This window comes from Bombina bombina, chromosome 3, assembly GCF_027579735.1.
Source record: "Bombina bombina isolate aBomBom1 chromosome 3, aBomBom1.pri, whole genome shotgun sequence".
Lineage (NCBI taxonomy): Eukaryota > Metazoa > Chordata > Amphibia > Anura > Bombinatoridae > Bombina > Bombina bombina.
This window is the reverse complement of record NC_069501.1, coordinates 330241716-330266082: the sequence shown is the minus strand read 5'-3', so window position 1 is coordinate 330266082 and position 24367 is coordinate 330241716. Positions and strand designations below refer to the sequence as shown.

The window sequence follows — 24367 nt, the reverse complement described above, 5'->3', positions numbered from 1 at the left end:
TGAAGGTACATTTAAGTGACATCATCCAAGATGGCGTCCCTTAGATTCCGATTGGCTGATAGAATTCTATCAGCCAATCGGAATTAAGATAGAAAAAATCCTATTGGCTGATGCAATCAGCCAATAGGATTGAGCTCGCATTCTATTGGCTGTTCCAATCAGCCAATAGAATGCGAGCTCAATCCTATTGGCTGATTGCATCAGCCAATAGGATTGAACTTCAGTCCTATTGGCTGATTGCATCAGCCAATAGGATTTTTTTCTACCTTAATTCCGATTGGCTGATAGAATTCTATCAGCCAATCGGAATCTAAGGGACGCCATCTTGGATGACGTCACTTAAAGGAACCTTCATTCGCCGGGTAGTCGTCGGAAGAAGATGGAGCCGCTCCGCATCGGATGGATGAAGATAGAAGATGCCGTCTGTATGAAGACTTCGCCCGGCTTGGATGAAGACATCTCCCGACTTCATTGAGGACTTCGGCCCTTTTGGATGAAGACTTCTGCCGCTTCCATGAGGATGGATGTCCAGTCTTCAGAACTGTAAGTCGATCTTCAGGGGGTTAGTGTTAGGATTTTTTAAGGGTGTATTGGGTGGGTTTTATTTTTTAGATTAGGGTTTAGGCCGCAAAAGAGCTAACTGCCCTTTTAAGGGCAAAGCCCATCCAAATGCACTTTTATGGGCAATGGGGAGCTTAGTTTTTTTTTAGATAGTATTTTATTTGGGGGGGTTGGTTGTGTTGGTGGTGGGTTTTACTGTTGGGGGGTTGTTTGTATTATTTTTTTTTTACAGGTAAAAGAGCTGATTACTTTGGGGCAATGCCCAGCAAAAGGCCCTTTTAAGGGCTATTGATAGTTTAGTTTAGGCTAGGAGGTTTTTTATTTTGTGGGGGCTTTTTTTATTTTGTTAGGGCTATTAGATTAGGTGTAATTAGTTTAAAGATCTTGTAATTTGTTTATTATTTTCTGTAATTTAGTTGGGGTTTTTTTGTACTTTAATTTAATTTATTTAATTGTTGTTAATTTAGTTAATTTATTTAATTATAGTGTAGTGTTAAGTGTTATTGTAACTTAGGTTAGGTTTTATTTTACAGGTACTTTTGTATTTATTTTAGCTAGGTAGTTATTAAATAGTTAATAACTATTTAATAACTATTCTACATAGTTAAAATAAATAGAAACTTGCCTGTAAAATAAAAATAAACCCTAAAATAGCTACAATGTAACTATTAGTTATATTGCAGCTAGCTTAGGGTTTATTTTATAGGTAAGTATTTAGTTTTAAAAAGGAATTATTTAGGTAATGATAGGAATTTTTAGTTAGATTTATTTTAATTATATTTCAATAAGGGGGTGTTAGGGTTAGACTTAGGTTTAGGGGTTAATATATTTAGTATAGTGGCGGCAACATTGGGGGCGGCAGATTAGGGGTAAATAAATGTAGGTAGGCGGCGGCGATGTTAGGGATGGCAGATTAGGGGTTAATAATATTTAACTAATGTTTGCGAGGCGGGAGTGCGGCGGTTTAGGGGTTAATATGTTTATTATAGTGGCAGCGACGTTGGGGGCGGCAGATTAGGGGTTAATAAATATAATGTAGGTGTCGGCGATGTTGGGGGCAGCAGATTAGGGGTTACAAATTTTATTTTAGTGTTTGCGATGCGGGAGGGCCTCTGTTTAGGGGTTAATAGGTAGTTTATGGGTGTTGGTGTACTTTTTATCACTTTAGTTATGAGTTTTATGCTTACTACTGACTTTTAAATGCGTTAGGACTCTTAACGAGGTAGAGTGTACCGCTCACTTTTTGGCCTCCCAGGACAGACTCGCAATATCAGCGCTATGGAAGTCCCATGGAAAAAAGACTTTATGAAGTTTACGTAAGTCGTTTTGCGGTAAGGCCAAAGAAGTGTGCGGGGAGCCTAAACCTGCAAGACTCGTAATAGCAGCGGTAGGGAAAAAGCAGCGTTATGACCTGTTAACACTGCTTTTTCAGCCTAATGCACAACTCATAATCTAGCCGATGGTTTCCAATGCAGCAAAGGATTCTGTGTAAGACATGCAAATAAGTTTTACTTTTTATTTCAGTCTGCTTGCAGGCAGATTCCCTGTAAGCCATAGCACTGCTGTATACACAGTTCTTAAAGGGACAGTCAACACAAAAATTGTTATAGTTTAAAAAGATAGATAATGCTTTTACTACCATTCCCCAGCTTTGCACAACCAACATGGTTATATTAACATACTTTATAACCTTTAAACCTCTAAATTTCTGTCTGTTTCTAAGTCCCTAAAGACAGCCCCATGATCACATGCTTTTGAATTTGCTTTTCACATCAGGGGAAGCTAGTTCATGTGAGCCATATAGATAACATTGTGCTGACGCCCGTGGATTCTAAGAACACAGCACTAACTGGCTTAAATGCAAGCCAATAGATAAAGTCATGTGATCAGGGGGTCGTCAGAAGATGCTTAGAAACAAGGTAGTCACAGAGGTAAAAAGTGTTTTAATATAAACATGTTTTATGTGCAAAACGGGGTAATGGGTAATAAAGGGATTATCTATCATTTAAAACGATAACAAATTTTGGCTGTCCCTTTAAGCTTAGCAATGGTTAGTACAGTGATTCAGAACCATCCCAGGACAGCCGTGTTTTTTGTGACTCATCAACTGGGAGTAGATTTAATCACTGGGTGAAGTTTGTTTCCTAGCAAAAAAACAACTTAACAGGAAGGTAAAAAGTGAGATTAAAACCCTCCTCTATTCACAAAACCCTGACTAAGCTTAAACTCTGTGTATGCAGCAATGTTATGGCTTAAAGTGAATCTGCATAAAAGCAGACTGAAGTAAAAAAAAGTGAGTCGCTGTGAATCCTTTGCTCCATTGGAAGCAATGTATCCAGGGGTCTTCTGTGGGAAAAAGAAGCCTTCTGACTTGTCTAGATTTGTTAATGGAGTACACAAAACGTTATTCTCTCTACATTTTCTGCGTAGTGGAGGATTTTAATCTCACTATTCGCCTCCCCATAATTTTAAAAGTGTGTGTGTATGCAAATAAATATTTTATGCCTAAAAACACAAATACACACACAGACATATTTATACCTTGCCATATACCACATACCCCTTTTAACCTTTTTACAATATTTTTATTTATATTAAAATATTTTTTTTTATATAAAAGTGTATATCTGAGTGTAATTATTTTAAAATGATTTTGATGTGTTTTGTGATATACACTTTACTTCCGGTATTGTCATGCCGAATATTCTAGCGCAGTTCCAGCTTTCACCCGAGCGCAACCAATGACTTTCAACTTGCAATTTTTAGAGTGATCATGATAAACATTGAAAGTATAGGCAGCGCTAGAGTGATGTTGGCCGCGTTAACCCTGCTCTGGTAAATGTGATTTACCATGGACTTGTAATATCAAGTGGTGTGCTAATATTAGCTCAGCCCAGCAATATTGTTTATCGCGACTTGCGCTATCATTAGAGCACTCCACTTGTAATCTGGTAACTGGTTTAATAAATTACTCGTATATTCATATATATAAATTTGTAGGCTTTGTGAAAAAGAACATTTGTTGCCATCTAGTGGCAGAAATTATTAGTTGCACTTAAAATTTTAAATATATACTAAACTATATGGTCTGAATGTATGAGGACAGGACACCCCTAGTAATTATTAAGTTCAGATGTTTCAACCACACCATTGCTACCAGGTGCATAAAATCTAGTACATTAAATCTCCATAGACCAACATTGGCAGTGCAATGGGTCGTGCTGAAGAACTCAGTGACTTTAAACGTGGATACCACCATTGCCACAAATCGGTACATTAAATCTTTTCTCTACTATATCTGCTCCAGTCAACTGTAAGTGGTATTATTGTGAAGTGGAAGTGTCTAGGAGCGAAAACATCGCAGTCACACAGTGGTAGAGCTCACAAACTCACAGAGAGCTGCTCAGTGCTATAAAGTGTAAAAAATCACCTATCATATGTTGCATCTCTTCCACAGATTTCCAAACTGCCTCTGAAAGCACAAGTAATGTGCATCAGGTGCTTCATGCAATCGGTTTCCATGACTGAGCAGGTGTGCACAAGCCTAACATCAATACGGGCTTCACTTTCTGGCAGTCTGGTGGAAGAATCTAGGTGTGCCAGATGCTAGGAGAATGCTACCTACCGGAATGTGTAATGCCTACTGTAAATTTTGGTGGAGGAGCTATATTAGTATGGGGCTGTATTTCAGAGTTTGAGCTAGGCCCCTTAGTTCCAGCCTATCCAGAAAAGTGGCTGCTGCAAACATTGGGGGCAACTCCATATTAATGCCCATGGTGTTGGAGTGGGATATCCAACAAGCTCAGATAAGTGTGATGGTCAGGTGGCATACTATTGGCCAAATAGTGTACTTTTACTTTACTTTTATATAAGTAACATCTGTTTTAGCTTTTTGTTTCTAAGAATGTGTCAAGCCTCTGTGTTGCATTCGATATTTGCTTCACTATGCTAATTAAACAATCTTCCACCTTTCTGAGTTTTAAGCTAAATGTGTTTCATAAGTTTTTTTTTTTTAACAAACTTAATTAGTGCTTTCAGCAAACATAAATAAAACAGAACTAGGTTTTCCCTAATTCACATTTAATGTTTGGATTGGAACTAATGTTGTAAATAAATAAAATTCACTTCTATGCATTAAAGGGACATTAAACACTAAATACACGCTAGATAGAATGATGCATTCAAAGAAAAGATTAGTCTGTAAATAAGATGTAGATGTATTTTTTAAAGTTTCATTAGTTGTTTAAAAAGTGACAAAATAAGTGTAAAGTTTTAGTGTCTATAAAACACTGGGAGCTGCCATGTTGTAACTTGTGTTACCTTCTCTGCTGTGGCCAATTAGGGACCGTTATAAATAGTTCACTAGAGTGTGCAGCCAATGGTTGTGCTGGATTTAACAGTGTTCTGCACTTCCATTTCTAACAGGAACTGAAAAGCTCACAATTTCAGAATGGAATTACAGGCAAAGAGGACAAAATAAATAATGAAAGTATATTGCAGAGTTGTTTTATATATACAATTTATCATTTTATATTACCATCTGTGTGTTTAATGTCCCTTTAAGATTAACAGTGTTACTAGGGTTTACTGTACTGGACTTCCAATCATTAAGATCATTAGTAATACTATTCTCTAAAATGGTGGTGAGCTGCGTCACCCATTCTTTATTTTACCTAATAAATCACATGTATTCATTTGCTACTCCATTCTTAAAGTTACAGTCAGATTTGAAATGCACAGCAGATGTGTTAAAGGGACAGGAATCCCACCATTTTTCTTTTGTGATTCAGATAGAGCATCTCATTTTAAACAGCTTTCCAATTTACTTCTATTATCAAATGTGCTTCATTTTCTTGGTATGCTTTGTTGAAGGAGCAGCAACGTACTACTGTGAATGGAAATTGGCATATATGTGCAGCCACCAATCAGCAGCTAGCTCATAATCCTATCTAGGTATGCTTTTAAACAAAGGCTACCAAGAGAACTATAAGCAAATTAGATTATAGAGGTAAATTGGAAAGTTGTTTAATGTTGTATTATCTTCTATCAGAATCATGAAGGAGATTATAAAGGAATATACTCTCTAGCTGTTTGCTTCAATACATGTTTAATAAATTATTATTAATTAACTAAGCTGAATCAATGCTAAACCACCTTAGGGAAAGAGACAAGATCAGGGCTGCCCCAATTTCTTTCTTTAACTAAACAACACATGCTCATATCCTATGTACGTGTATTAGTTTGTGATTGGTTAGCAAGGGTCCTTTTGTTCTGGGGGGAATCAGTGAAAAGTCCCGTTAAAGGGACACGAAACCCAGATTTGATTATTTGAAATAATATTCTGATTTACTGCCATTAACACATTTTCTTTTGTTTTCTTGGTATCATTTGTTGAAAGGCAGGGACGTAAGCTCATGAGTGTGCACGTGTCTAGAGCACTATATGGCAGCAGTTTTGGAAGAGTGTGATCCGTTTGCAAGAGCACTAGAAGGCAGCACTGTTTCCTGCCAAGTGCTCCAGACAACTACTTGGGTATCTCTTCAATATAGAATACCATGGGAACTAAGCAAATTTGATAATAATTAAATTGGAAACTTTCTTTATAATTGTATGTTCTGTCTGAGAATTTTGACACAATCTTATTTTTTAGAATGTGATGTTAGTTCATGGAATGTGTTAAATCCGTAGCGTGTGTTGTGTATTGATTTTTTTTGTGCCAGGTTCAGTTTTCCTGAGTATTTTCAGCAGTTTTTATGTAGTTGTAGAGTATTTACCAGCAGGTGGGTGAAGTGCATAAATGATCAGAAACACTAAATAGCCATTTATAAGTTAGTGAAGGATTTAACACAATGCAAGTAGATAAATATAATAAGGAAAAAGCCTAAAGTGCAATTTTAATCCTGGCCTCCGGAGGTTTTCAAGCTCTGTATTGCATTCAGGCAATATATTACATTATACTAAGTTATTGCTGTAAATTACTACATGATATTTATTTACTCCTTTCTGCTATTATGCTCTGTTAGATTGTTTTCCTCTATATTCTGAGGTGCAATTACTCTATATAATTATACTAAATCTAGCTGCATTCTAATACAGATTCAGGTAATTTGAGAGTTAATGGCACCGACATTTTCAGACTAAAATGCTTAAAGGGACAGTAAAGTCAAAATTAAACTTTCATGATTTAGATAGAGCATGTGATTTTCAACAACTTTTTAATGCACTTCTATTCTCAAATTTGCTTTGTTCTCTTGACATCCTTTGTTAAAGGGACACGAAACCCACATTTGACCTTTCATGAATCAGTTGGAGCAGGCAATTTTAAACAACTTTACAATTTACTTCTATTAACAAAATGTGCACATTATTTTTAAATGTTCACTTTTTGAGTCACCATCAATAAATAAGTTGTAATAAAAATCAAGTTACAACTGTGAACTTGCCTATTTACCAGCAAACATAGAGATGATCAAAGAAGTCCACAAATGATACGCAGTTTTACCTTTCAATGTTAGAAACATAGAAACATAGATATTGACGGCAGATAAGAGCCATAGGCCCAGCAAGTCTGCCCGACCTTACCTAACAGTATAAACTTATCTAGTTCGTAGGATAGCCCTATGCTTGTCCCATGCATTTTTAAAGTCCCCCACAGTGTTTGTTGCTACTACCTCTTGAGGAAGTTTATTCCATAAATCAATCACTCTTTCTGTAAAGAAGTGCTTCCTCAAATTACTTCTGAATCTACTACCCTTTAGCTTGAGCTCATGACCCCTTGTTCTTGAATTTTCCATTTTATGTAAAATACCCACAGCCTCAGTTTTACTAAACCCTTTAATGTACTTGAAAGTTGCTATCATATCACCTCTTTCCCTTCTCTCCCCTAAGCTATACATATTTAGGTCATTGAGCCTATCCTGGTAAGTTTTATTTTTTAGACCATGTACCATTTTGGTAGCCCTCCTTTGCACAGATTCAAGTTTGTTAATATCCTTCTGAAGATATGGTCTCCAGAACTGCACACAATACTCAAGATGATACCTAACTAATGATCTATAAAGTGGCATAAGAACCTTACTATTTCTGCTGCAAATACCTCTACCAATACATCCAAGCATTCTGCTAGCCTTACTCGCTGCATTACTACATTGTTTACTAAGTTTTAAATCATCTGAAATAATAATTCCCAAGTCCTGTTCCTCGTCTGTAACAGTCAGTAAAGTGTCATTGAGTCTGTAATTAACATTTGGATTTTTCTTCCCTAAATGCATTATTTTACACTTTGCTGTGTTAAACTTTAGATCCCAGTCGTTTGTCCAATCCTCCAATTGTTGTATATCACTTCTCATTTTGTCTACCCCCCCTGGAACATCCACTCTGTTGCAAATGTTTGTATCATCTGCAAAGAGACATACTTTCCCCTGTAGCCCTTTGCTGATATCGCAGATAAATATGTTAAACAAAACAGGCCCCCAGAACTGACCCCTGAGGAACACCACTAGTAACAGCCCCCTCTGCTGAATGAACTCCATTTACTAAGACACTTTGTTTTCTGTCCATAAGCAAGCATTCCACCCAGTTCACAATTTTTGAATCTAGACCAAGGAGATATAGTTTGTGAATAAGTTTATTGTGTGGGACGGTGTCAAATGCTTTGCTGAAATCTAGATATGCTACATCAACTGCTCCTCCCTTGTCTAATACTTTTGTTACATAATCAAAGAAGTCAATTAGATTAGTCTGACATGATCTCCCTGAAGTAAAACCATGCTGATTTTGGTCCTCTAAATTGTTTGTCTTTATGTAAGTCATAATTCTTTCTTTTAAGAGGCTTTCCATTAATTTCCCTACTACTGAAGTTAAACTAACTGGCCTATAGTTGCCAGATTCTTCTCTACTGCCCTTTTTATGAAGGGGTATTACATGTGCTATTCTCCAATCATCTGGGACAGCTCCTGTTAATAGTGACTGATTAAACAGATCAGTTAATGGGACAGTTAGCACTGATCGAAGTTCTTTTAAAACCCTTGGATGAATATTATCAGGACCCACTGCCTTTGTAACATTTATTTTTGATAATGCTAACAAAACCTCATCCTCTGTAAGCAAATTATTATACACACACACTTTATATTGCACTAAATTATTTTCCAGTACTAGATCCACTTTGTTTTGAAATAACAAATTTGCAGTGAGTGGGTTTGTAATGCCTTTTCACTTCTTCTTTGAGTTATCACTACTTTAGCTCTCAAGTAGATATATAAAATAAACACCTAAATATAGCACAATCTCTCCAAACCATGAAAGTGCAGAGTGATAACAAAAAGATTTGTTTTAAAAAGATGCAGTGATGCACATTGAAACACCACAACGCCTAGGGCTAGCGTATAAGGGATATGGGTACAAGTAGGGCCCTTTCCTGTGATATAATAACCAACCTTCCAGCTTTAAAATATATTACGGAATGTGGACTAAATGTAATATTATCACATAGATTGCTATTTTATGTTTTTATTTCAACAAAGTATTTTTTTTACAGGATTTAATTTTTGAAACAATGATAAGCAGCTGATTTCCTAAACATATTGTTATGCTATGATATAAATAACACATATTTATAGAAATGTTACTGCTTTAAATGAGAGAAATCTGAGTAAGAATAAGTTGTGGGTTGTACAAACCTGAGTCGTGCGACTAGCATTGCTGATTGGATGAACGATGAATTCTACTTCTACTATGTTTGACCCCTTTGAGGGGGTTAATCGTACAGTAGAGCAGGATCTATAGTTGTAAAATTACATGCGCTAAAAAGATTAGAGCATGTCATTTTTCAACTATTATGGCCCTTTTAATTATGGGATATTCCCCCAAACCTGTGATTACACCACCTCCACCTAACTCATGTAGTGAAGAAAAGTGTACATAGTTTTCTTTTATGTTTAGCAATGTTTAAAAAAAAAAAAAAAATTGGACAATTTGAACCATAGTGTGAACTGAAAAAGGAAATGCAGTGGTTTGTGGATACTGGGGAAAAGTAGAGATGAGATCAGGAACAAAATAGTGGTGCACTCAGTTTCTGTAGATAAAGAACTATACTTTATATGTCACATGTGGCAGAAAACCAGTAAAGTATAATAAAATAATTGTCATAGAACTGTACTGTAAAAACTAGGGGTTACAGCCTTCACCAAGACCCATTATTCTTATAGCATCATTTAGCCAGTGGTTCTTAACCTGTTTGGACCACATTTTTTGTTGGACATCATCTCTACATTTATGAAACCTTATTTCCTTTCAAATGTTTGTATTCTATAATGTAACCTGAAAAAAAGAAGTGACAAACTCGTGTTTATTGTTGTTTTAGGACATGGACGTTGTGTGGCACACCAGAATACCTTGCACCAGAAGTCATACAGAGCAAAGGTCATGGAAGGGCAGTAGATTGGTGGGCCCTAGGAATTCTGATATTTGAAATGCTTTCTGGGTACGTTTTTATTTTTCTATATGAAATGTAAACTATGTTATTAATGTTTATGGGCTCTTTTCATAAAAGATCAGTTGACTAGGTCACATCACTTAGGAAATAAAATATTGGAAATGAAAGAGAAAATATTTTTCCCCTTCAATAATAAAGTTTATTTTGACAAGCTTAACTATTAGATGTTTATTCCTTATGTATCAGTACAAAAGTGAGGACACTAGTAGTATTGGTGGGAGGGATATTTTTTAAAGGAGAAAACCTAGATAGTTCTGATAAACTGTGCCTTAGGATAAATGTCAGAGTTTACATAATTACTATAGAAAAGTACACGTCATGACCAGTTTTGGACCGGCCTTTTGGACAGCTAGGCTAATGGCCAATGTACAAGCATGTTAATTGAACAACCGACCTGCTCTTAAAGGGGTATGAAACCCAATAAAATAATTTCATGATTCAGAAAGAGCAGTGTTTCTCAACCACTGTCCTCACGTACCCCCAACAGGCCAGGTATTCATTATAGCTGAACCAGTGCACAGGTGAAGTAATCAACTGAACAGTAACACCATGTTTACTAACCTGCTCTCACCCATCACACATACACAGTTACATACACACACATTTACATGCATACATACACACACATACACATACACAGTTACATACATACAGTCACACACATTTGAATACACACACATACACAGTTACATACATACAGTCACACACATTTGCATGCATACACATACACAGTTGCATACATAGTCACACACATTTGCTTGCAAACACATACACTGTTATATACATACACAGTCACACACAGTTGCATACATATACATGCACAGTCACACACAGTTACATACATTCACAGTCACACACAATTACATGCATACACACAGTTACATGCATACACAGTAACACAAAATTACATGCATACACACATATACAGTTACATACATACACTGTCACACACAGTTACATGCATACACAGTTACGTACATACATAGTCACACACATTTACATGCATACACATACACAGTTACATACATACATAGTCGCACACAATTACATGCATACACAGTTACATGCATACACAGTAACACAAAATTACATGCATACACACATATACAGTTACATACATACACTGTCACACACAGTTACAAACATACACTGTCACACACAGTTTCATACATGCACTGTCACACACAGTCACATGCATACACATACACAGTTACATACATACATAGTCACACACATTTACATGCATTCACACACACATACACAGTTACAGTCACACACAGTCACATGCATACACACACACACACACAGTTACATACATACATAGTCACACACATTTACATGCGTTTACACAAACATACACAGTTACATACACAGTCACACATTTTTACATGCATACATACACACACATACACAGTCACACACATTTACATGCATGCACATACACTATTACATGCATACACAGGCACACACAGTTACATACATACACAGTCACACACATTTACATGCATACACACAAGCATAGAGTTACATGCAGTCACACACAATTACATGCATACACACACACAAACACAGTTACACACATACATAGTCAACCACTTTTACATGCATACACACAAACATACAGTTACATACACAGGCACACACAGTTACATACATACACAGTCACACACAATTACATGCATACTTAGTCACACACATTTACATGCATACACACAAGCATAGAGTTACATGCAGTCACACACAATTACATGCATACACACACACAAACACAGTTACATACATACACAGTCACACACAATTAAATTCATACACATACACAGTTACATACATACAGTCATACACAGTTACATACATACATACATACATACACAGTCACACACAGTTACATGCATACACACAAATATACAGTTACATACACAGTCACACACAGTTACATGCATACACATACACAGTTACATACAGACACAGTCACACACAATTACATGCATACTCACACACACACACACACACACACACACATACAGTTACATATATACAGTCACACACAGTTACATACATACAGTCACACACAATTACATGCATACACATACATAGTTACATACATACATACACACACCAATAGATACACACATTTACATGCATACACACAAACATACACACTTACATACACAGTCACACACAATTACATGCATATACACACACACACAGTTACATATATACAGTCACACACACAGTTACATACATACAGTTACACACAATTACATACACATACAGTCACACACAATTACATGCATACACAGTCACACACAATTACATGCATACACAGTCACACACAGTTACATACATACATAGCCACACACATTTACATGCATACACACAAACATACACAGTTACATACATACACAGTCACACACAAATACATGCATACACATACACAGTTGCATGCATACAGAGTCACACACATTTACAGACACACAGGGGAAAAAATGTTTTTCCAACATACTCGCTGTGCTGATGCTTCTACACTCAGTTCTTTCACAGACTGACAGTTGCATGACCTGACCTAGATAACCTGCAGTTCTCAGATACACAGATTAAAGGGACGTTCAACAGCTGGGTACAACTATAGTGACATGATTACTATTCATCCTCTAACTGCAGCTCTATTCAAAGCCATTCTCATTAGTAGTGCACTTTTACAGATCAGTGATGTTACAGGCTTGTTGATAGCTGTTCCTTGTACTTTGGGTTAACTTGAATAGATATAGGAAGCTTTACATTTTTGCAGTTAATTTACACAGTTTAAATGTTACATAACAACAATGTACAGCTCCTGCTCTGTATTGTGCGCAATAAACTGCAGTGCATGATACAGCTTGTCAAGAAGATGACAATATCACAGATCTGCAAGTGTGTATTACTTCTGTGACTGGTGCGAGTTTTTTTAAACTCCAAGATGGCAGTGCCCAGTGTGAAGATGCAGAGCTTTACAAATCAGCACTTGTAGAGGGTTAAAGTAAGAGAACGGATTTGAAGACAGCTGCAAGCTCAGATGCAAAAATAATAGCATGGTGAGTAGTAACCCTGCTACTGTAGTTGTACCTAGCAGTTTAATCTCCCTTTAATTCTGCTAGGAGGAAGCTGGTGGGTGGGAATTTTACCTCCTAGTAGATAGTGTTAACCACTCGCTTGCTGCTGCTCAGGGGGGGTGAAGTGGGCGTGACCATTACAGCCCTCATGTTTTATGCAAAGCAGATAAAAACCAAACTGGAAGAACACTTTTTTTTTTTGGCATTTTTACTGGAAGACAATGTCTAAGCATTTAGGTGGGCATTTGGCTGGCAGAGAAGCTACAAAGCGAGTTCTGTGCATGTTACTGACATGGGATGCAGAGCTCAGTGTCTTTGGCTGCAGGGACAAATGTCTAATGTAGGTGAATTTGCACACTGGACACACTGCACATTCCTATTTTTCTCACATTTCTTCTGCATATCAAGAGTTTCTGATCCCTCCTCTTGCAAACATGACCACAATGTAGTAGTGCAGTTTATTTCTATGAGACCTCATGTTGTGTAACTTAAAGACCATGATCTTCTGACATGTAAACATATCCAGACTCCTTGTGGGATACTAAACTTGAGTTTTTAGAAGAAACAAATTATCCAGTTTGATTATAACTATTACCATTAGTGTCCCTACCTCACCTTTGAAAACATTCCATTAATAGTTTTAACCCCCCCCTGTCCCTGCAATTGTGCTCAGGCCACCCATATATTTTTCTATTTTTTTTTTATCTATTATGCCACGCCATTGGTACAGCCAAGCAGAGGGTGTATTTCCTGTCCCACTGCAAAATATCACAGAACACTCCTGCATCCCCTGATTCTGGGGCTTGTGGGTGAGGGTGAATGAATGCTGCACTACAGTTGTGGGGACAAATAATTTTACACAAACACACATGTGTGTGTGTGTGTGTGTGTGTATGTACAAAATTGTGCAATCCTTTTGGAAATATTACAAAAAGATGTGTGACGTGTTTATAGCATTTGGGCACTAGAGGGCAGCAAATGCATATATTATATCTGGCATACTCTTGAGTCTGTTGTGTGCTGCTGTTTATCCACAATGCCCTAGTGATTTTATATGTGGCATTGCTGCCTGTAGCTAGAAACATTTTCCCTAGAGTTTGCTGTGATACTTTAAAATATTGAATTTAACATTCTTCTTGTGCTTTTTTTCCCAGTTGCTCTTGTCCAATTTGAAACTTTGAGTTTATAGTGTGTATATGCATATTGAATGCATTTCACAGAGAGCTCCAGCTTGCAGCTTTACTAATAATGCATTGACAGATAGACCATACCCTTTTAAACAACTTTTCAATTCATGTCTATTATAAAATTTGCTTTATTCTCTGGGTAATCTTTGTTGAAGGAGCAGCAATGCATTTATGGAGTTAGCAAAACACATTAGGTGAGCCAATTACATGAGGCATATATATGCAACCACCAAGCAGCAGCTATATCTCAGTAGTGCATTGCTATTCCAGAGCTTACCTAGGTATGTTTTTCAACAAAGGATACCAAAAGAAAAAAGCAAACAGATAATAGAAGTAAATTGGAAAGTTTTTAAAATGGCATGCTCTTTATCTGCCCCTTTTATGGCAAGATAGGGACAGATATGTGGCAGGGTAATTGGATTAGAGATAATTAGAACTACAAAACGGACAAGCTGTGGTAACAAAAAGACAGTGGTTAACTGTCTATTCCATTACAAGTCTGGATTGGCTCCTCCAAGTAAGGCAAGTTGTGGCCATAGTTTGGCTATTAAAAACAACTTACACCAAGCAGTATAATGCATTGCAAACCTTTTCAAACCCGCCTAGTATGTTTGAAGACATATTTTGTAATTTGAAGATTACTAATATCCCTTTAAAAATTCAAGCCAAATAACCCAATGCACGTTTTGTGTCAGATATCTGTGAAGAGTCTTCTCAGAGATGAACTCCTGTACATTCTAGCGAGCTTTGCTGTCTGTCTGTCTTCTTTACTTCAAACAGGCAGGCTTTACACAGTCTAAGATTTATGTGAATGTAGGTCACTTTATAAGTAGTGTAATTCTAAATGTGTCAAATGGATCCTATGTAAGCCGTCATGGGGAAAATGCAGGTGGTTGTTAGTGACCCTAGTACTGCTGGCATTGGCCTCAGCCCCCAACAGGACCATATGCAGATATGCAACAGACTATTATTCTTTAATTTATACCTTTTATTGATAATGTGAAGAGTACAAGACAGATTAATAGAAATGCAATCTATAGTCTGATTATTATTTATAGCATTTTCAGATAGTGTACAACAGGGCCTCAACACGGCAAACTAATGAGAGGTACGGTTGCCATATGTCCAGCCGCCTGTCCAGTAATATCTTTACAAAAAGTACTGGACACTTAAATAAAAATTTTTAAAGTCTCTGAGTGTTAGCTAAATTTAAAATGCTTTATATGCCTCATTTCATTATAAATATGTAGCAGAAAGAAGATAAGATGCCATCAAGGGGATCAATCACTTCTGGCTATGTCAGCCAAAGAAGTCAAATAATTTATTTGTATGTTACTGGCAGCCAATGATTAAAGCAATGTCTAAAAAAATATGAGCAGTGGGATCAAGATTGGGGGGGCTAAGGTAGAGCTTTTAGGGGGGAATTGTGTGACCTAACATTATTGTGCCCAGTGACTGAAAGTTTGTAATGTTTATTTGTGGAGCACAATTAGCGACCTTATGAATGGTACAAAACCCACCTGAAGGAAAATATCCTTTGTTTACTGATTTAGCCCAATTTATTAAAAATACTTGTTTATAAAAAAAAAGTGCAGTAATAAAATATTTATTACACATGAGTAATAAAAAAAAAAATCAACTGTTCACTGTCTTGGAAGACAAGCAAATGGTAATCAACATATGGACTTTAATTAATGTATCCATAATTTTCTTGTACTGTTTTGCAGGTTTCCACCATTTTTTGATGATAATCCCTTTGGAATATATCAGAAGATCCTGGCTGGCAAGATAGACTTTCCAAGGCATTTAGATTTATATGTGAAGTAAGTTATCAATCTTTACTCTCACAGTGACCCAGATATACGTATTAAACAGATATTTCATATTACTGCAATAAATTCCCATTCTATAAACTTATATAGAAACCCAAATGGAAATGAATCCCTATTTCTCAGTGACTGGTAAAAACAGCTGATTCATCTTTACCTGTGGTGGACTGTAAAAGCATAGGCCCAGATTACGAGTTTTGCGTTAGAGGCTATGCGGTGCTAACGACACAGTTTTGTCTCACTGCTCACTTACATGCAGCGCTGGTATTACGAGTTTTCAGAAACCCGTCGTTAAAAGACTAGAAGTGACCGTTGAGCAAAATTTTGCTCATTACCGCACTCCAATACCAGTGCTGCTTAAGTCAGCGGTGAGCTGGTGTAACGTGCTCGTGCACGATTTCCCCATAGGAATCAACGGGGAGAGCCGGCTGATAAAAAGTCTAACACCTGCAAGAAAGCAGCAGTAAAAACTCCTTAACACAGCCCTATTGATTCCTATGGGGAAATAAAAGTTATGTTTACACCTAACACCCTAACATAAACCCAGAGTCTAAGCACCCCTAATCTGCCGCCCTGACATCGCCGACACCTAAATTATACTTATTAACCCCTAATCTGCCGCTCCGGGCACCGCTGCCACCTACATTATACTTATGAACCCCTAATCTGCTACCCCCAACATTGCCGACACATACATTGTACTTATGAACCTTTAATCTGCTGCCCCAACATTGCCAACACCTACATTATATTTATTAATTCCTAATCTGCCGCCCCCAATGTTGCCGCCACCTACCTACACTTATTAACCCCTAATCTGCCGCCCCCAATGTTGCCACCACCTACCTACACTTATTAACCCCTAATCTGCCGCCCCAATGTTGCCGCCACCTACCTACACTTATTAACCCCTAATCCTGCCCGCCCCAACATCGCCACCACTATAATAAACATATTAACTCCTAAACCGCTGCACTCCCCACCTCGCAAACATTAGTTAAATATTATTAACCCCTAATCTGCTGGCCCTAACCCATCGCCGCCACCTACCTACATTTATTAACCCCTAATCTGCCGCCCCCAACGTCGCGCCGCCACTATATTAAAGTTTTTAACCCTAAACCTAAGTCTAACCTAAACCCTAACACCCCCTAACTTTAAATATAATTAAATAAATATTCCTATCATTAACCTAATTATTCCCTCTGTTAAAATAGAATACTTACCCTGTAAAATAAACCCTAAGATAGGTACAATATAACTAATAGTTACATTGTAGCTAGCTTAGGACTTATTTTTATTTTACAGGCAAGTTTGTATTTCTTTTAACTAGGTAGAATAGTTACTAAATAGTTATTAACTATTTAATAACTACCTAGTTAAAATAAAGGGACAAATTTACCTGTAAAATAAAACCTAAGCTAAGTTACACTAACACCTAACACTACACTATAATTAAATAAATTAAATACAATTACCTAAATCTAAATTAGCTAAAGTACAAACCCCCCCACTAAATTACAGAAATAAATAAACAAATTACAGAAATTTAAAACTAATTACACTTAATCTAATAGCCCCTAATAAAATAAAAAGCCCCAAAATAAAGAAAAACCCTAGCCTAAACTAAACTACCATAGCCCTTAAAAGGGCCTTTTGTGGGGCATTGCCCCAAAGTAATCAGCTCTTTTACCTGTAAAAAAACAAAATACAAACAACCCCCCAACAGTAAAACCCACCACCCACACAACCAACCCCCCAAATAAAATACTAGCTAAAAAAAAACTAAGCCTCCCCATTGCCCTGAAAAGGGCATTTGGATGGGCATTGCCCTTAAAAGGGCACGTTAGCTCTTTTGCAAGCCCAAACCCCTAATCTAAAAATAAACCCACCCAATACACCCTTAAAAAAAACCTAACACTAACCCCCTGAAGATCGACTTACCGGGAGACGTCTTCATCGAAGCCGGGCGAAGTGGTTCTCCAGACGGGCAGAAGTCTTCATCCAAGCCGGGCAGAAGTCTTCATCCAGACGGCATCTTCTATCTTCATCCATCTGGCGTGGAGCATCCTCTTCTTCCGACGACTAAAACAGATGAAGTGCCTTTAAGTGACAATCATCTAGATGGCGTCCCGGACATTAAGGTAGAAAAAAATCCTATTGGCTGATCCAATCAGCATAGAATGCAAACTCAATCTATTGGCTGATAGGATTGAACTTCAATCCTATTGGCTGATTGCATCAGCCAATAGGATTTTTCTACCTTAATTCCGATTGGCTGATAGAATTCCTATCAGCCTATCAGAATCTAAGGACGCCATCTTGGATGACGTCACTTAAAGGTACCTTCATTCTGTTTTAGTCGTCGGAAGAAGAGGATGCTCCGCGTCGGATGTCTTGAAGATGGAGCCGCTCTGCGCTGGATGGATGAAGATAGAAGATGCCGTCTGGATGAAGACTTCTGCCTGTCTGGAGGACCACTTCTGCCCGGCTTGGATGAAGACTTCTGCCTGTCTGGAGGACCACTTTGCCCGGCTTTGATGAAGACGTCTCCTGGTAAGTCGATCTTCAGGGGGTTAGTGTTAGGTTTTTTTAAGGGTGTATTGGGTGGGTTTAATTTTTAGATTAGGGGTTTGGGCTTGCAAAACAGCTTAATGCCCATCCAAATTCCATTTTCAGGGCAATGGGGAGCTTAGTTTTTTTTAGCTAGTATTTAATTTGGGGGGGTTGGTTGTGTGGTTGGTGGGTTTTACTGTTCGGAGGGTTGTTTGTATTTTTTTTTTACAGGTAAAAGAGCTGATTACTTTGGGGCAATGCCCCACAAAAGGCCCTTTTAAGGGCTATTGGTAGTTTAGTTTAGGCTAGGGTTTTTTTTATTTTTGCGGGGGGCTTTTTTTTATTTTAATAGAGCTATTAGATTAGGTGAAATTAGTTTAAATTTCTGTAATTTGTTTATTATTTTCTGTAAGTTAGTGTTATTTTTTTTTTTTTTAACTCTAGCTAATTTAATTTAGGTAATTGTATTTAATTTATTTAATTATAGTGTAGTGTTAGGTGTTAGTGTAACTTAGGTTAGGTTTTATTTTACAGGTCAATTTGTATTTATTTTAGCTAGATAGTTATTAAATAGTTAATAACTATTTAGTAACTATTCTACCTAGTTAAATAAATACAAAGTTGCCTGTAAAATAAAAATAAACCTTAACTAGCTACAATGTAACGTATTAGTTATATTGTAGCTATCTTAGGGTTTATTTTACAGGTAAGTATTTAGTTTTAAATAGGAATAATTTAGTTAATGATAGGAATATTTATTTAGATTTATTTAAATTATGCTAAAACAAACATACAATAGGGTGCGCAAATATAATATTGGGTGCACAAAAAATGGGGGAGGGGGGGTATTTTCACTCTGTGTGGTGATTGTGAGTGCTGGAATAAATGGGTGTTCAAATTATGTTCATGGTATGGTATGAGTGTTGTATAAAAAGAAAAGTGTGTGTTAAATAAAAATTGTATCCTTAGTGTGTTTTTAGTGTCGTGACACAATGTGAACACAAAAAGTGATATTTTCATACACCACTTGGAAAAGTACAAATCTATATTCGTGTTAATATTAGTATCAAGCTTATACAAAAAAGTCCAGACAAAACAAATAAATGAATAAACGTTGAGTGGAGTCGCTGTTACAATAAGCAAGTGTGGCAGGCAGCTTCACTCCAAGCCGGTGATAATCTGTAATATTAGAAGTGAAAGAGAGAGCGCCTAATGGTGTGATATCGTTTGAGATCAAATAGATATGATTACTATACACTTCCGCCAAATGGATACTCACAAAAGAGTCGGCACTCACAAGTAGTGCATACAGGCAGGCTGACCTTAGTACAGCAGTCAGTACGCTGAATCTGTCAGATTAGTGTTGTAGATCTGTTGTAATAAAAGAGAGAGAGAGCGCCTAATAGTGCAATATCGTCTGTACCAAAAAAGACACACAGAAAACAAGGGGGGCAATCAGGTGGATACTCACAAAAAAGTTGGCACTAAACAGTAGTGCATTTGAGCAGGCTGACCTTTAAACAGCAGTCAGTACGCTGAACTACTAGGATTTGTATCCCTCTGGTCAGTAGTATGATAGTTTGCGGATTTTTGTAGATCTTGCTTGTCTTTGTCACCCAAATTTTCTGCACGATAGACGTCCAGAGATACAATCACTTCCGGGTTATAAAGAGCTTCACTGGACGCAGTGTTCTGGTAAGAGGGTGTTCTAACATTCGCAATTGCGCATTAGGACCAACAGTGTTAGGGTTAGGGTTAATAACTTATTGTGTAGGGGGTTAATAACTTTAGTGGCGGCGACGTTGGGGGCGGCAGGTTACTTGGTTAATAAATGTCGGTAGGTGGCAGCAATGTTAGGGCCCGCAGATTAGGAGTTAATATTATTTAACTAATGTTTGCGAGGCTGGGAGTGCTGGCGGGTTTTAGGGGTTAATAAGTTTTTTTATAGAAAGCAGCGACGTTGGGGGGGGCAGCAGATTAGGGGTTAATAAAATATAATGTAGGTGTCGGCGAAGTTGGGGTCAGCAGATTATGGGTTGATTAAATATAATGTAGGTGGCGGCGGTGTCCGGAGCAGCAGATTAGGAGGGTTAACATTTTTATTTTAGTATTTGCGATGCCGGGAGGGCCTCGGTTTAGGGATTAATAGTTAGTTTATGGTGTTAGTTTACTTTTTAGCACTTTAGTTAGAGTTTTATGCTACAGCGTTGTACCATAAAAACTCATAACTACTGACTTTTAAATGCGTTAGGACTCTTGACAGGGGTAGGGTGTTGTTACGCTCACTTTTTGGCCTCCCAGGACAGACTCGTAATATCAGCGCTATGGAAGTCCCATAGAAAAAAAACTTTACAAAGTTTACGTAAGTTTTTTTTGTGGTAAGGCCAAAGAAGTGTGCGGTGACCCCTAAACCTTCAAGACCTCGTAATACCAGCGGACGAAAAAAAGCAGCGTTAGGACCTCTTAATGCTGCTTTTTTAGCCTAACCGCACAACTTGTAATCTAGCCGATTGTTTTTCAACATGAAACATCCTTTAAAAAACAAGCTGTAATATATGTATAGAATATTCAGTTTTACATAATGCATCACATTCTTTTCTTTCAGTAATATTCCAAACTGTATAAAACACAATTTGCTGTTGCACAAATTTGCACAATTTAATCCTGAGTTACCACTTGCATAACTGAACGTAATGGCTCCTGGTCACACCCACAAATTGCTCTCCATTCTAACCAACCAATGAAGCTGCATCCATCCTGTACCATTTATGTTTCAGCACAGAAACAACACACACCTGTAGCGCTCTGTAACCTTATGGGGGATCCCGCTGGCCTGTGTCTCTTCAGTGTTAGGACTGTTACCTCTTACACAAGGAAAGAAAGGTGCCAGATAACCTGCGCCTCCGTCAGAAGATTCAGCACAACCGGTAACAAATCACAGATATCTGCACTCAGCTAACCTTTTCTGAAAAGTTAATCACAGCGGCTTTATGGGACAACACACTTGTTCATTGCTAATCCTAGCAGTGCACAAGTGAGTAGCTCACACAAAACAGTATGCACTGAGTCTTTGCCGCTGTTTTAACATTTTTCAATAAACTTTTGGATACCTTTTTACCAAGTGCGTTTGCTTCTGTGGCTGTGATGAACTTTTTTCCAAAGAGGCTACTGAATGCGGATATCTGTGATTTGCTGGGGGATACCAGCAACCCAAATGCACCTTCAAAATATTACAGGGCAAACAAATAAAAATAAAAATGACTCTCTATAAAATAGCCATCTGTAATATATGCACAAAAAACCCCTTGAAAACAGTTGAAACAGAAATACAAGAAAAACTGAGAAAAGACGCAAGATGAAATACTTCCCAGGGAGTCTTTGTGAATCCTGCATGCTGGGTAATGGTGTGGGATGAATCTTCTGGAACATATCTCTAATACGCCTGGTTACACTCAAGACCAGTCCCTTGAGACACCTTTGATTCTATCTTGACCATAGCAAAAGACGTGTGCATTTGTTACAATTACAAACATTTACTTAAACCATTTTGTAAGTTTGCCTTCCTAAGTGTTGCTGGTGTAATTATTGCTTTCCATAACTCTTGCATTTCTGTTTGAAGGGGCGAGATACCATTTATTGGCACCCTCACACAACTGTAGATGTCTTAATAGTTGGAAACACCCACTAATAAAACACTCAAAATGATAGGCGAAGCTAGACTCGGGGGCATTTAGAGCAGTGTAGCCCCAACAAAAACTGGAGGGGCTGATTTATACAATGATAGAAGCACTGCCTTTTATCTTCTACAGTGCACTACAACAGCTTTGGTAATAAGGTTTCTGATTGGTTGAATTGCAACCAGTCTATGCTTTAAAAAAAAAGTGCTGAGACAGATATTAGAATAAAATATGCATCATTTTAAAATAATGTTGTATAGGACTGGTAGTGAGGAATTAAAGCACAATACTTCACCCCATGTCCCTTTAAAGCAGTAATTTAGTGAAACTAATGCTGATTGTAATATGTACTAGTGTTAATAAATATTAATGCAAAGGTATTACATTCTCCAATGGTTTTTAATATTTTGAAATGACAATAAAACCATCTGCTAGGACTTGCAATGATATGAGAGATAATTATTCATACTGCAAATGCATGGCAACACATTTTTAAAACCACTAAAAAGTAACCAAAATGCTGAGCTTCTTAAATTGAAGGTAAACTTTGGTGATTAAAAGTCTGTTTTTTAAAAATACTATTAAAAACAGGGGCACTTTTCATTCATCAAAGTTTACAAAGCAGCCGTTTTGATTACAGAACTTACCTTTGTTTCTTTTCACAGCCTACAGCAGCTTTCCCTTCTGGAAATCCTCTCTTCACACAATGACTAATCCGGCTTCCTCAATCATGGCTTTCCCCCCAGGGTGGTTATTGCCTGAGGCCTTGCTGTGATTGAAGGAAGCCGAATTAGTCATTGCTGATGTGTGAACACAAGATTTCCAGGAGGAGGAAGCTGCTCTGGCTGTGAAAAAAACAAAGGTAAGTTTTTAATCAAAACGGACTTTCATTCATCAAAGATTACCTTCACTTTAATGTCCCTTCATGTTTTACATATAGACCTGTGTACAAAGGATTGGTCAAAACTGACACATTCTGCTCATTGTAAAGAAACATAAGACATGATGGAAGCATACTTCTTTACATCGTCAGTGTAATTCTATTGTTATTTTTCCTTTCATGATTCAGATAGATCATACATTTGTTAACAACTTTCCAATTTACTGCTATTATCAGTTTTGCTTCAACACATTGGTAAACCAATCACAAGAGACATATATGTGCAGCCACCACTAAACAGCTAACTCCCTGCTCCTTAGTCTACCTACACTTTTCAACCAAGGATACCAAGAGCATATTGGATAAAAGATGGTAATTGGAAAGTTGTTTAAAATGGTATGCTCTAGCTCAGCGGTCGCCAACCAGTGGTCCGTGGACCACTGGTGGTCCACGAGAAGATGTTGGTGGTCCCTGACACCATCAAGCACGAATTAATCTTCTCTGATCGTGTCACCCTCGTGTCTGGCTGGACATCAGTGAAAGCTGACGGAGGAGTTAAATTGCAATCTTCCTACACACATTGCGTTAGTACTGCACAACTTGCCGTAAGCTATGATTGTATACTTTGACTCCTCCTGCCTGGTGCGCTGCTCAGAGAGGTTGATATAGTATTGACTTGAAAAAGTGTAATTATAGTATATAAAAAAGGAAAATCTTATAAAAAAAATTCTCTCTTATCTTTCATTTATTTTCCTCCCTTTACCTGTCTCTTTGTAGAAGTTTTCCTAATTCCTTCAGATGGAATTACATCACCTGTTTTGTCTTCCTCCCCCTCCATTTTCTTTTTTTTTATTAAAATATCAATTATTTTTAATTCTAATAATTTTCCAGCACACAAAGCCATTCCACCTGAATTCCAGTAATTGCCATCCAGCAGATCAGCCATATCCTACCAGTATTATAGTAATTGCCAGTATCATCAGTCGTGGTTAGCTAACATCCATATTGAGAGCTTTCTGATATAAACTTAATTTATGACTCCAATGTCTGTCCATGATCATAAGTAGTTTTGAACAATTCCTAACTGGGGAG

General features: G+C 37.4%; 1 protein-coding gene across 1 annotated transcript in view; it reads left to right on the top strand.

Annotated features, from left to right (window-relative positions):
- Window positions 1–24367, top strand: part of PRKX (protein kinase cAMP-dependent X-linked catalytic subunit) — a 352993-nt gene that overhangs the window by 303618 nt on the left and 25008 nt on the right. Inside the window, exons 4-5 of the mRNA XM_053706444.1 lie at window positions 9926–10045; window positions 16061–16156. Coding sequence (XP_053562419.1) covers window positions 9926–10045; window positions 16061–16156 — 216 coding nt within the window. The remainder of the gene's footprint in view (window positions 1–9925; window positions 10046–16060; window positions 16157–24367) is intronic.